Below are 15,105 nucleotides of genomic sequence, written 5' to 3' on the forward strand. Positions count from 1 at the left end.
GTGAGCTTCGATGTTGAGAAGATATCTGTTTGGTGTTATCGTCTGTGGCCATGAATGCCTGGACGATCGCGATGGCCCTGCTCAGGTCTAGGGTTTCGGCAGCCAGCAGCTTTCAAAGAATGACCTCATGGCTGGTGCCCAGTGTCATGTATGTAACCGTCATGCAACGGTAATCTTCATGTAACTGTAACCTTCATGCAACTACTTATACCCTAGAAATGCACACCCTGACCACAGGGGGTGAACTTGTGGGAGACAGTCCTCACCTGAGTTTCCAGGTATAAAAGAGGAGGCCCCACCCAGGGTCAGCTCTCCTTGGCCCTGGGAATAAAGGTTAAGGTCACGTAGTGACTGTGTCTGCAGTACATGGCTCGTGTGAGTTTGTAGTACGGTGCAGGGACACCACATTTGGCGACGAGAAACGGGAATCACCGAACCACGAGGATGGCCACCGGTAGCACAGAGGAACATTACTGTGTGGGTGAGGATTGGGACGACTTTGTGGAAAGACTCCAGCAGAGCTTTGTCACAAAGGACTGGCTGGGAGCGACAGCGGCTGACAAGCGGAGGGCGCATCTACTGGCCAGCTGCGGACCACAGATGTATGCGCTGATGAAAGACCTGCTCGCACCCCAAAAGCCAGCGGACAAGTCCTTTGAAGAGCTCAGCCAGCTGATCAGTGAGCATCTCAAGCCGGCAAGTAGCATACACATGGCCCCGCACCAGTTCTACACACACCGGCGTCAGGAGGGACAATACATCTCGGACTTCGTTGCGGACCTGCGGCGCTTGGCCAGTCTCTGTAAGTTCACAGACGCCTGCAGGGGGGGAGATGTTAAGGGACTTTTTCACTGAGGGCATTAATCATGTCGGGATTTTCAGGAAGCTCATAGAGGCCAAGGACTTGATTTTAGAAGGGGCAGCATTGATAGCTCAGACCTTCATGGCAGGCGAAGAGGAGACCAAGCTAATTTACGCGCGCAGCCCTGGTCCCAATGTGGTGATGGACCAGGGAGTTAACATTGTGAACGTGGCTAGGGACCCCGCAGGCAGGCAAGGGCATTTCGAAACCGCCCAGGCAGCAACAGACTCTAGGGTGGGCCTGCAACGGGAACAATGGAAAGGGGATCGGCAATTCACGCCATCACGAGGAACAATACATCCCGCGATGGGACCATTAACACCCATCATCAGAGTGCTTATAAACAACCAAATGGGCAATCAGAGAGGAATGCCTGGTAACAGTCCCTTTGTTAACAACAATCTCAACTCATGCTGGAGATGCGGGGGTAGACATACTGCGATAAGCTGCAGGTTCCAGCAATAACCTGTAGGATTTGTAACGTCAGTGGACATTTAGCCAGGATGTGCAAAAAGGCTGTGGCGAGGCTAATCTGCGGGACAGAGGAACCAGACGAGGGGTCTGCATTGCAGGATGATGCCTGGGGAAAAGCCATGGATGCTGAAGTTCAGCGGGTTCACGTGGCTGATGTCCACAGCTCATACACTAAAACGCCACCCATGATGATGAAAGTTTTATTGAATGGCATCCCCGGTGCGCATGGAGCTGGATACGGGAGCTAGCCAGTCACTTATGAGCGCCCAACAATTTGAGAGACAATGGCCACACAGAGCTAGCTGGCCCAAACTGGAACGCATTGACACGCAGCTACGGACGTACACCAAAGAACTCATCCCAGTGCTAGGCAGTGCAAACTTGGTGGTAACACATAATGGATCACAGAACCAGCTGCCACTCTGGATCGTCCCGGGAAATGGCCCCGCACTCTTGGGAAGGAGTTGGCTAACTGAGATGAATTGGAAATGGGGGGATGTGCATGCCATTTCATCTGTGGAGCCAAGTTCATGCTCACAGGTCCTACAAAAATTCGGGTCACTATTTCAACCCGGTGTCGGAACATTCAAGGGCACTAAAGTAGTGAAAAGCATCACTCCGGACGCCAGACCAGTGCACCACAAAGCCAGAGCGGTGTCGTATGTGATGCGTGAGAAAAATGAAAGTGAATTGGACAGGCTGCTCAGAGAGGGCATACTTTTGGCTGTTGAATTCAGCGACTGGGCAAGTCCCATCATTCCTGTCCTTAAAGCAGATGGCTCGGTCAGGATTTGTGGCGACTACAAAGCCACCATCAACCGAGTGTCGCTGCAAGACCAATACCCGCTCCCAAGAGCGGAGAATCTTTTTGCTGGCAGGTGGCAAGCTGTTCACGAAGCTGGACCTCACTTCGGCCTACATGACTCAGGAACTGGCTGAAGAATCCAAGCTTCTGACCACCATCACGACGCACAAGGGATTATTTATCTACAACAGGTGTCCGTTTGGCATTTGTTCGGCGGCAGCTATCTTTCAGCGGAACATGGAAAGCTTGCTCAAATCCATTCCTGGAACAATCGTGTTCCAAGACGTATCCTTATAACGGGTCGAGACACCGAGAAACACCTCCACAACCTGGAGGAGGTGCTACGACGACTGGACCGGGTAGGCTTGCGGCTGCAAAAGGCCAAGTGTGTGTTTTTGGCCCCAGAGGTCGAGTTTTTGGGCAGGAGGGTTGCCACAGACGGGATCCGCCCCACTGAATCAAAAATGGAGGCGATCCGCCGGGCGCCCAGGCCCGGCAACACGTTGGAGTTGCGATCATTCCTGAGACTTTTGAACTATTTTGGGAACTTTCTGTCAACGTAAGCACATTGTTGGAGCCGTTACACATACTCCTGCGTAAAGCTTGTGAATGGCTTTGGGGGGACTGTCAAGAACGGGCTTTCAATAAGGCGAGGAACCTGCTGTGTTCTAACAAACTGTTGACTTTGTATGACCCCTGTAAAAAAACTGGTTTTACCGTGCGATGCATCGTCCTATGAGGTTGGGTGTGTGTTGCAGCAGGGTAATGACGACGGCCGACTCCAACCGGTGACTTATGCCTCCACGTCACTCTCCCAGGCAGAGCATGGATACGGCATGGTCGAAAAGGAAGCACTCACTTGTGTTTACGGTGTGAAAAAGATGCACCAGTACCTTTTCGGTAGACGGTTCGAGCTAGAGACGGACCACAAGCCGTTAACATCCCTGTTGTCCGACAGCAAGGCTGTCAGTGCTAATGCGTCAGCTTGCATATAGCGATGGGCCCTCACGCTGGCTGCGTATGACTACACCATACGGCACCAGCCAGGCACCGAAAATTGCGCTGACGCGCTCAGCAGGCTCCCACCACCGAGGGGGCAGCGGAGCAAAGCGCTGAGATGGTCATGGCCGTTGAGGCTTTTGACACCGCAGGCTCCCCCATCACAGCCCGCCAGGTCAAACTCTGGACCAACAGAGACCCCCTCCTATCCATGATAAAGAAATGTGTCCTGACTGGGGATTGGGCGCCCGCACACAGGGCGTGCCCCGAGGAGGTCAGACCGTTTCAGAGATGGATGGATGAGCTCTCCATCCAAGCCGACTGCCTGCTATGAGGCAGCTGGGTAGTCATGCCCCAGAAAGCAGGGAAGCGTTCATCAGGGAACTCCACAGCGAGCATCCTGGCATCGTGTTAATGAAGGCCATTGCCCGGTCACATGTATGGTGGCCGGGGATTGACTCAGACCTGGAACACTGGATTCGCAGGTGCATGACGTGTGCCCAGCTGGGCAATGCCCCCAGGGAGGCCCCACTTAGCCCGTGGCCCTGGCCCACCAAGCCATGGTCACAGATTCATGTAGACTATGCTGGCCCGTTCATGGGAAAATGTTCCTGATCGTTGCCGATGCATACTCGAAATGGATCGAGTGCATCATATTAAACTTGTGCACGACATCCATCACAGTGGAGAGTCTGCGTATGGTTTTCGCGACCCACGGCTTGCCGGACATCCTGGTCAGCGACAATGGCCCGTATTTCACCAGCCATGAATCCCAGGAGTTTATGTCGGGCAAATGTATCAAACACGTCCGGACAGCGGCGTTCAAGCCGGCTTCCAATGGCCAGGCGGAACGTGCGGTCCAAGTCATAAAACAGGGCATGCTACGCATCCAAGGACACTCCCTTCAGTACCGCCTATCGCGCCTCTTGCTGGCCTACAGGTCCCGCCTGCACTCACTCACGGGAGTCCCACCAGCGGAACTCCTCATTAAATGCACACTTAAAACGCGGCTGTCCCTCATTCACCCAGCCCTGGCAGACATTGTTGAGGGCAAGCGCCAGTCCCAAACCGAGTTCCATTATCGAAACTCAAGGGGGAGGTGTATAGAAATGGATGACCCGGTATTTGTTCTTAGACATGCTCTGGGACCCAAGTGGCTTGAGGGCACAGTAATTGGCAAAGAAGGGAATAGAGTCATAGTGGTCAGACTAAACAATGGGCAGATATGCCGCAAACACTTGGACCAAGAAATGAAAAGGTTCAGCATAGACACGGAGGAACCTGAAGAGCATGAGATGTCACCCACACCACTGCCAGTGGTCGAGCAACAAGGACAATCCACAGCAGGCACAGTCCCTGCGGCCAGCCCGGACAGGCCGGAATCAACTCAGGTGACAGAGACGCGTGCCGAGGCTCAGCCACCAGAGCCCCACCTGCGGCGCTCCACGAGAGAGTGTCGACCACCTGACAGACTTAACCTCTGAAACTAAAAGACGTAAGGGGGGAGGGAGGTGATGTCATGTATGTAACCATCATGCAACAGTAATCTTCATGTAACTGTAACCTTCCTGCAACTCCTGTACACTGTACTTATACCCTAGAAATGCACACCCTGACCACAGGGGGTAAACTTGTGGGAGACACTTCTCACCTGGGTTTCCAGGTATAAAAGGGGAGGTCCCACCCAGGGTCAGCTTTCCTTGGTCCTGGGAATAAAGGATAAGGTCACGTAGTGACTGTGTCTGCAGTACATGCCTCGTGTGAGTTTGTAGTACGGTGCAGGGACACCGCACCCAGCATGACAAAGTCCCGCAGCATTTGCCCCAACGCAGCTCCAAAATCGCAAGGTCCCGTGAGACGTCTCAGGTCGGCAACATAATCCGCCACGTCCTGGCCCCCGGAGCGATGGTGCGTGTAAAAACGATATCTGGCCATGAGGATACTCTCCTTCGGCTTGAGGTGGTCCCGATCCAGCGTGCACAACTCTGTATATTCCTTCTCCGTTGGTTTTGTCGGTGCGATTCTTGATGTGGCCGTGTATTTTAGGCCCACAGACGGTGAGGAGAACCTCCATGCGCTTGGCCATGTTAGTGTCTCCTTCCAGCTTGTTGGCCACGAAGTACTGGTCAAGACACTCGACGAAGGCTTCCCAATCATCACCCTCTACGAATCTCTCTAATATTCCAACGGTAGCCATGGTTGCGTGAAGATTCGTATTCTGTTACTCATCGCCAATTGTTGTGTATAGAAGAACTCCACGAGGCTGAGTACTGTGAGCTAAACTTAGTATGACAGTCTTCTTTATTACAACTCCAGAGTGCCTAAACAACATGGCAGCCAACCTTTCATACTGGCCCTGCACGTGTGTGCAGGTGACCATTAGGACTCCAACAGTCGCGCCCTCTGGTGGTAAGTATTACATAGTCACATAGATAACACTGTACATAACGTAACAGTGCAGAGTAGACATCATATAGTTTCCTGCTCATCTATGTACTGGCCCAGAGATGTCTGAGGGGAGTTTGGAAAGAAGTGCCAGATGAGGTTGACCAGATGCATCTTCTGTGCCTTACTAGGTCAAAACTGTAACAAGCTGTGACCAAGGTCATCGACCTGAAACATAATTCTGTTTCTCTCTCCACAGATGCTGCCTGACCTGAAATCACAACGCTCTTTTAGCTGTGTAGAAACAAGGATTATTCTAATTTTTATACTTGTAATTGGTAAGGTGGCATTCAGAAGGTCACAATATGTGAAGTATTTTTTTAAATATGCTGTAGCTATATCTGCTGCAATCCACAAGCGAGGTTCTCCTCTGCATTCAAGTGGATTTAAACTTGTTATTTTTGAACTAATGGTAATGTAAAATGATCACAAACTAGTCTTCACACTGTCTGCAGCAGAACCCCTGGTTCTAGACTCCGCAGCCAGGGGAAACATTCACCCAGTATCTACTCTGTCAAGCCCTTTAAGAATTTTACGTGTTTCAATGAGATCACCTCTCATTCTTCTAAACTCTAAGGCCTATAGGCCTAGTCTACTCAATCTCTCCTTATAGGACAATCCCCTCATCCCAGGAATTAGTTTAGTGAATCTTCATTGCACTCCCTCTAAGGCAAGTATATCCTTCCTTAGGTATGGAGACCTCATCATCATCATTGTAGGCAGTCCCTCGAAATCGAGGAAGACTTGCTTCCACTCCAAAAGTGAGTTCTCAGGTGACTGAACAGTCCAATACAGGAATTACAATCTCTGTCGCAGGTGGCGTGTCAATGGCTAAACATCCTACCCAAACTTTGTTCAGGCTCATGCATGAATAGCTAATTTAGGATGAGGTACTGGAGGGGCACCAGTACTTCAGGAATGGTACCCCATCAGGATCAGCATCTTCAGGAAATAGAAGAAAAGTGCGGCGGTGGGGGAGGCGTGGTGGGATCGCAAATAGTGCAAAATCAGCTAAGGTTTTCTGAGGCTGAACTTTGATCTCTATTTGCACCCTTTTACCAAAATATACTGAGGCCGAAATTCAGCCTCCCGATAAGGCCTGTTACCGCCGGAATGTGGCGGCCACGTGGTGAAGTCGAATGGCTGCCGTTGGTGAAATTCTCCGAGGTGCTTTTTCCGGTGGTCTGCACTTCCGCCCTGCTGCCGCCGACCCCTCCTAAGTGAGTCAACAAAGCGTGCACCGCCGATCTCCTGCACTGCAAGCAAAGTTCAGGTGAAAAAATCTTTGGGCTGCCAATCGGTGCCCCCAACAGTTTTTTTTGTCGGTGCACTGTGTTCACTGTGTGTGCGACATGGCGGTGCGGCGGCCATTCAAGGGAAGGGCGGCACTACCGCGGCCAACATCTTATTTTTTTTGCCAGCCAACTGCCAGGCCAGCCAAACAATTATGCCTCTTGGGTGGCAGGCCACTGGTCCAGCCAAAACCCACCTTCCTGGTGGCCCAGTGGACCTAACTAAAATAATCACAGAGCTCACAGCGGCTCTCCCCTTTAAGGGGAGAGATGTGGTGACACACAAGCGTCATGACATCATTAGTGCTATGCTGATCACTGACAATGGCGGCGATTCTATCCCGCCTCCACTTCCGCCCCTCTTATGATCGATCTTCTGCTCTCCACCCCACTTTCGCCCCCATTATGACCGACCTTGGCTCCGCTCGAAAAAAAATGCCAAAGAGCTGAATTTTGCGCAAGAGGCCACCTCACCCACTGCAGCAGTGAAAACACAAGAAAAGCAGTAGGTGCGACCGATTTCGAGCGGCGGTGAATTTCGGCCCCGCTATGTCTGACGAAAGGTCATCGACCTGAAACGTCAACTGTTTCTCTCTCCACAGACGTTGCCTGACCGACTGAGTATTACCAACATTTCTGTGTCTACTTCAGATTTCCAGCATCCGCAGTATTTTGCTTTTATATACTATGTTGAGCTCATTACCAGAGGTTCAGTGCCTTGTTCACTCTTGTAATTGTGGCAGAATTGAATAAACTCAACAAACATCTGCTTAGTAACAGCCGCAGTGAATGAAGGCGATGGGATTGAAGTCACAGAGTGATGTTAGTAACAAATGCATTGATATGAAATTTATGCTATTTAACATTTTATTTAGAGGGTGTGGATTGCTCCCCAATGCCCCAGTGAGTAAATACACTAGCTAATGCAAGACTGGCTCACACAGACACGAGGATCCCAGGTTTGATTGCTGATTTGTCGACCAATTTCACTGATACACCTATTAAGGTGCTAAAATCGGCTCTGATGTCTCTTTTGAGCTGGGGAGTGGGGGGGGGAATGAGCCAAGGCTCCCACTACTAGTAATCAAGGAGGTCCTCCTGTGCTAAATGGTATATACTTTAATGCAAGGAGTATAGCGAATAAGGTGGATGAGCTAAGAGCACAGGTAGACACTTGGGAGTATGACATTATAGCCATTAGAGAGACATGGCTGAAAGAGGGGCAGGTTTGGCAGCTCAATATTCTGGTTACAGGATTTTATGGGGGTAAAAAAGGGGGGTCATGGTATTGATTAAAGAAACTATTACAGCGGTGAGGAGGGATGATATGTTAGAGGGATCATGAAATGAGGCCATATGGGTCGAATTGAAAAATAAAAAAGGGGCGATCACTTTGGGTGTTTATTATAGACTCCCAAACAGTGGGAGGGAGATAGAAGAGCAAATATGTCGGCAAATTTCTGTGAAGTCCAAAAACCATAGGGCAGTAATAGTAGGGGATTTTAACTATCCTAATATTGTTTGGGCCAAATATAGTGTGAAGGGTATAGAGGGTGCGGAATTCTTAAAATGCATTCAAGAGAACTTTTTTAGTCAGTATGTAACAAGCCCAACACGAGAGGGGGCGGTTTTGGATTTGGTTTTGGGGAATGAAGCTGGGCAGGTGGCAGGGGTATTAGTGGGAGAGCACTTGGGTGCCAGTGACCATAATTCAGTCAGATTCAAGTTAGTTATCGATAAGGACAAGGATAGGCCTGGAATAAAAGTCCCAAATTGGGGAAAAGCTAACTTTGCTAAGTTGAGGAGTGATTTGGCCACAGTGGACTGGAAACAGCTGCTTGTAGGTAAATCAGTGTCGGAACAGTGGGAGGCATTCAAGGAGGAGGCCCAGAGGGCTCAGGCCAAACATGAGCCCTTAAAGAAAAAGGGTGGGAATAACAATTCTAGAGCCCCTTGGATGTTTAGGGAGTTACAGGGGAGGATAAAGAAGAAAAGGGAAACATGTCATATACCGACAGCTAAATAGTGTAGAATCTTTGGAGGAATATAGAAAGTTCAGAGATAAAATTAAAAAGGATATTAGGAATGCTAAGAGAGAGCTTGCCAAGTAAAATTAAGGAAAACCCAAAGATGTTCTATAAATATATTAAGAGCAAGAGGATAATTAAAGAAAGGAAAGGGCCTATTAGAGACTATGAGGTTAATCTCTGTGTGGAGGCGGAAGTTGTTGGTATGGTTCTTAATGAATACTTTGCGTCTGTTTTCACTAAGGGGCAATGCAGATACTGCTATCGAGGTGGAGTGTGAAATTCTGGATGAAATAAACATAGTGAGAGAGGAGGTATTAAAGTATTTAGTAGCTTTGAAAGTAGTTAAGCCCCAGGCAGGATGAAATGCATCCTAGATTGTTGAGCGAAGTCAAATAGGAAATAGCAGAGGCCTTGACCATCATTTTCCAGTCCTCTTTGGATTTGGGCATGGTGCTGGAGGATTATGGACCTAGAGCTGGTAAGTGGGATTAGACTGGATAACCTCTTGTTGGTTGGCACAGATACGATGGTAAGTGCTGCAGGGAATCGAATATGGCCAGGATAATCTCCTGGACTAGTTTCGATCGCCTCACTGGGTCGGAGAGGAATTTTCCCAGATTTTTCCCCCAATTGGCCTGGGTTTTTATCTGTTTTTTGCCTTTCCCAGGAGATCACATGGCTCCGGTTGTGGTGGAGTGTAGAATGTTGCGGTGTAAGTTGTGTGGGGCGGACTGGTTGGGCTGGGTGTTCTTTACCTTTCTGCCATTGTTCATAGGTTTATATGTAACCTTCAGGGCTGTTGACCGAGGCCCGTGTGGCTCTTTGTGGGCGGGCGCGGACACAATGGGCCGAAATGGCCTCCTTCTGTGCTGTAAATTTCTATGTTTCTACGGATTGCTGTCTAGTGACCCCTGCTGAAGACTGCACGAGTGTGAATGCTGCAGGAGGAGATCAAACAAGATTGGATTTATCAGAGATGCCTTGTAAGGTGAATTAGCATGCTGACATGCAGTGCCTAAGCTCACACTTGAAGAATGGTCACTTAGGTGAGATCCCAGAGAGCTTCTGTTGCCCCAGGAGCCTCACTCCAGAAAAAGTCAACTGCTTCAGGAGAGATTCGAAGAAAACGAGCAAAAAAGAAATTAGAAGAAAATTCTTGGTAAAAATTATTTACTTCTCAGAAACTTACAAACTCCCAATCTCTGTAATACTGGATAACTTGTAGATCATTATTGCAAATCTTGCAACAAGCATGGATAATTATCAACTGTGAGCTCTATTAGACTTAAAGCCTTGCTGCTGAAATACTGCAGAGCTCATTACTAGATGAAAGAGGATTCCAAATATGAAGATGTAAATGCTTTGCCAGCACAATCTCTGCCACTTACCACATCCATCAGTGCAGTGCCCAATAGCGAGAATAATGCCCAATTTACTGCTTATGTCAAGACCATTCTGTGACAACAGCGCCACGAGCTTGGGTACGATTAAGTATTCTGACAAGCGTGAAGCCACAGAAGCTGTCAAAAAATAATTATGTCAGACATTATTTTTTACTTTTAAAAACATTTCCTTGTGGTAATAAGGATGCAATGTGAGCATGGAATCATAAATAAAACAGCATCACAAAAATTATGGTTGCTTTTTTCGGGGTTTGGGACCAGCGTACACACCGTGCTGTTTAACGATGAATTCCTAATCTCGGCTGCAGATTGAGTTGATCAAACACCTCAAACAATGATGAATGGATTAATACAGTTTCTAGAATGTTAATAAGCCCTACAGAGAATAAGGTCCCAGCTTGATTCCTGGTCTATGTTGAGTTAGCTGATGTCAGTCAGTTGGGACACTATAATAGGCTTCAGCATTCCTGGGCTAGGGAAGACAGAACCAGCCACATTTCACACCCCTGATTGCTACTCAATAACCCTGCTGGATAGCGAATGTTGTGTCAGGACAAAAGGTTACCGCAGAAGATAAAGGTACGTGGAGTCAGAGGAAATGTATTAGCATGGATAGAGAATTGGCTAGCTAACAGAAAGCAGAGAGTTGGGATAAATGGGTCCTTTTCGGGTTGGAAATCGGTGGTTAGTGGTGTGCCACAGGGATCGGTGCTGGGACCACAACTGTTTACAATATACATAGATGACCTGGAAGAGGGGACGGAGTGTAGTGTAACAAAATTTGCAGATGACACAAAGATTAGTGGGGAAGCGGGTTGTGTAGAGGACACAGAGAGGCTGCAAAGAGATTTAGATAGGTTAAGCGAATGGGGTAAGGTTTGGCAGATGGAATACAATGTCAGAAAGTATGAGGTCATCCACCTTGGGAAAAAAAACAGTAAAAGGGAATATTATTTGAATGGGGAGAAATTACAACATGCTGCGGTGCAGAGGGACCTGGGAGTCCTTGTGCATGAATCCCAAAAAGTTAGTTTGCAGGTGCAGCAGGTAATCAGGAAGGCGAATGGAATGTTGGCCTTCATTGCGAGAGGGATGGAGTACAAAAGCAGGGAGGTCCTGCTGCAACTGTACAGGGTATTGGTGAGGCCGCACCTGGAGTACTGCGTGCAGTTTTGGTCACCTTACTTAAGGAAGGATATACTAGCTTTGGATGAGGTACAGAGACAATTCACTAGGCTGATTCCAGAGATGAGAGGGTTACCTTATGATGATAGATTGAGTAGACTGGGTCTTTACTCGTTGGAGTTCAGAAGGATGAGGGGTGATCTTATAGAAACATTTAAAATAATGAAAGGGATAGACAAGATAGAGGCAGAGAGATTGTTTCCACTGGTCGAGGAGACTAGAACTAGGGGTCACGGGGGAGCTAATTTAAAACCGAGCTGAGAAGGAATTTCTTCTCCCAGAGGGTTGTGAATCTGTGGAATTCTCTGTCCAAGGAAGCAGTTGAGGCTAGCTCATTGAATGTATTCAAATCACAGATAGATAGATTTTTAACCAATAAGAGAATTAAGGGTTACGGGGAGCGGGCGGGTAAGTGGAGCTGAGTCCACGGCCAGATCAGCCATGATCTTGTTGAATGGCGGAGCAGGCTCGAGGGGCTAGATGGCCTACTCCTGTTCCTAATTCTTATGTTCTTATGTAGGACAGGATGGGATTAGGATGTAATGGCCATACAGTTCAATCGCTGCCAACACTCACTCTCTAGGCTCACACCTGAAGATAAACGACACCTATGTGGTGCAGAGCAGAATTGTTTCTTCACTGTTGGAGGAAACAATACCTGTACTATATTGAGCTTCTGGCATATATGCTCTGTATTAACAATCTAGGAATTGCATTCATTCATCCAGCCACGTGGATCCATACCCAAGCACAAAACTCTGAATTCAAGGGTGGGAAAATAAGTCAATTTTTAAAAATATAGTTTCACGTTGCCATCTCCTATAGCATCCCCTGCTCACCATTAAGCAAATCTTTTCCATGTTAGAAACATAGAAAATAGGTGCAGGAGCAGGCCATTCGGCACTTCGAGCCTGCACCACCATTCAATATAATCATGGCTGATCATGCAACTTCAGTACCCCACTCCTGCTTTCTCTCCATACACCCTGATCCCTTTAGCCGTAAGGGTCACATCGAACTCCCTTTTGAATATATCTAACGAACTGGCCTCAACAACTTTCTGTGGTAGAGAATTCCATAGGTTCATAATTATCTGGGTGAAAAGGTTTCTCCTCATCTCGGTCCTATATGGCTTACCCCTTATCCGTAGACTGTGACCCCTGGTTCTGGAATTCCCCAGCATCAGGAACATTCTTCCTGCATCTAACCTGTCCATTCCCGTCAGAATTTTATATGCTTCTATGAGATCCCCTCTCATTCTTCTAAATTCCAGTGAATATAAGTCTAGTTGATCCAGTCTTTCTTCATATGTCAGTCCTGCCGTCCTGGGAATCAGTCTGGTGAACCTTCGCTGCACTCCCTCAATAGCAAGAATGTCCTTCCTCAGATTAGGAGACCAAAACTGCACACTGAACTCAAGGTGTGGTCTCACCAAGGCCCTGTACAACTGCAGCAAGACCTCTCTGCGCCTATACTCAAATCCTCTCGCTATGAAGGCCAACATGCCATTTGCTTTCTTTACTGCCTGCTGTACCTGCATGCCTACTTTCAATGACTGATGTACCATGACACCCAGGTCTCGTTGCACCTCCCCTTTTCCTAATCTGTCACCATTCAGATAATAATCTGCCTTCCTGTTTTTGCCACCAAAGTGGATAACCTCACACTTATCCACATTATACTGCATCTGCCATGCATTTGCCCACTCACCTAACCTGTCCAAGTCACCCTGCAGCCTCTTAGCATCCTCCTCACAGCTCACACTGCCACCCAGCTTAGTGTCATCTGCAAACTTGGAGATATCACATTCAATTACTTCGACACAGAGGGCTCCAATTTTCAGGGTACAGCAATCTACCAACATCTAAAAATCCAAATCATTAGCCAAGTTTTTTAAGTGTCAGTTTGACTCAGTTGGTAGAACTCACCTTAAATTGATATGGTTCAAGGCCCGCTGTAGGATTTGAGCACATAAGTTAGACTGACACTGCAGTGCAGTACTGAGAAAGTTCTGTATTGTCAGAGCTGCCTGACAACTGATGCCCTGCCTGCCTTGTCGGGTGGATATGAAAGATCCCATGGCACTATACAAAGTAGCTGGCCTGGCCAACAGCTCTCCCTCAATCAGAAACAGATTAATTAGTCATTTGTCTCATTTGCTGTTTGTGAAGCTTTTCTATAAGCAATTTGACTGCATTTCAAAAACTAATTGGCTTGTTGTGAAGACTTGATACGCTGTTATAAAAATGTAAATTCTTTCTATTTTAAGATTTTCAAGTATTTTCTGTTTTATTGGTGAATACTTTCCCTCTCAAATTTTCTCTTCCTCGGTCAGTGAGATACAAGCCCATTGAAACTGGATGCCCTTCTCATCACCATCATCATAGGCAGTCCCTCGGAATCGAGGAAGACTTGCTTCCACTCCCAAAGCGAGTCCTTTGGTCGCTGAACAGAAGGTGAGCCCTTCTTAACCTTGACACGATGGACATTATTCATATGTGACCCCAGACAGGGCTATTTTGGATCAAAAATTGGTTAGAAGGAAGAGAAGCGAGAGTACGAATTAAGAGCAGCTTCTCAGAGAGATTGGAAGTGGGCACCGGTATCCCGCACGGTTCAGTTCTGGGCAACTCCTGTTAAAAAAGACTTACATTTTCTATAGTGTTTCTCTACAGCCAATAAAGTACTTTTGAAGTGTTGTCATGTAGGAAATGCGGCAGCCAATTTGCACAGCACAGCAAGCTCCCACAAGCAACAATGTGATAATGATCAGATAATCTGTTTTAGTGATGTTGATGAGGGATAAATATTGACCAAGACAGTGGGGAGAACTCCCCGCTCTTCTTTGAAATAGTGCCATGGGATCTTTAACATCCAACTGAGGGGACAGACAGGGCCTCGGTTTAATGTCGCATCCAAAAGACGGTACCTCCAACAGTGCTGTGCTCCCTCAGTGGGGCTTGAACCTACAACATTCTGACTCAGAGGCAAGAGTGTAACTCACTAAGCCACAGCTGACACCTGTATATATAACTTAGATAGAGGGAGTGATGTCAATATTTGTAGATGATACCAAAGTAGAAGGAACAGTTAAAGCTGCAAAAGGGTATTGAAAAAAGGGGGAAATGGACTAATAAATGCAGATGGAATTCATGTCAAAAAGTGTGGTGATGCATTCTGTAAAAAAATAATAGCAGTAATGATACTCTGAGTAGAAATAGGCTATGAGTGCCATAGACGAGCAGCGGGAAGGGTGTGGGGGAGGGGCGGGGGGGAGGTACAGGTTCACAGGGCATGAAAGGCGGCACCTTATGGTGATCAAACTGCAAAAAAAGCGACTGGGATTCTAGATTTTAGCACAAAGTAACGATGAGTTATATAAAACCATAAGACTTCAGGTAGAGTTCTGTGGGCAATACTGAGACCCATACTACAGGAAGGATATTGAAGCTTTAGAGAGGTACAATGCAGATTCACTTGGTGCTGGCTGGCATGAAAGAATACACATATGAGGAAAACTTGAAAAAAATATTTTTTTTGTTAGAACAATACAGTTATTAGGCCTGTATGATAGCGTGTTTAAAATGATGAAAGGATGGAACAGGGTAGA

At 47.5% G+C, this 15,105-nt stretch overlaps 1 protein-coding gene across 14 annotated transcripts in view; it reads right to left on the bottom strand.

The window, feature by feature from the left end:
- terb1 (telomere repeat binding bouquet formation protein 1) overlaps positions 1-15,105 on the bottom strand; it is a 235,388-nt gene that overhangs the window by 148,176 nt on the left and 72,107 nt on the right. For all 14 annotated transcript variants that reach the window (XR_011596397.1, XR_011596396.1, XM_070898307.1 and 11 more), the window contains one exon: positions 10,296-10,427. Coding sequence is in view for 12 of the 14 variants with exons in the window: in XM_070898307.1 (XP_070754408.1) it covers positions 10,296-10,427 (132 nt within the window). In the remaining 2 variants the exon portion in view is untranslated. The remainder of the gene's footprint in view (positions 1-10,295; positions 10,428-15,105) is intronic.

This window comes from Pristiophorus japonicus, chromosome 13, assembly GCF_044704955.1.
Source record: "Pristiophorus japonicus isolate sPriJap1 chromosome 13, sPriJap1.hap1, whole genome shotgun sequence".
NCBI classification, from domain to species: Eukaryota; Metazoa; Chordata; class Chondrichthyes; family Pristiophoridae; genus Pristiophorus; species Pristiophorus japonicus.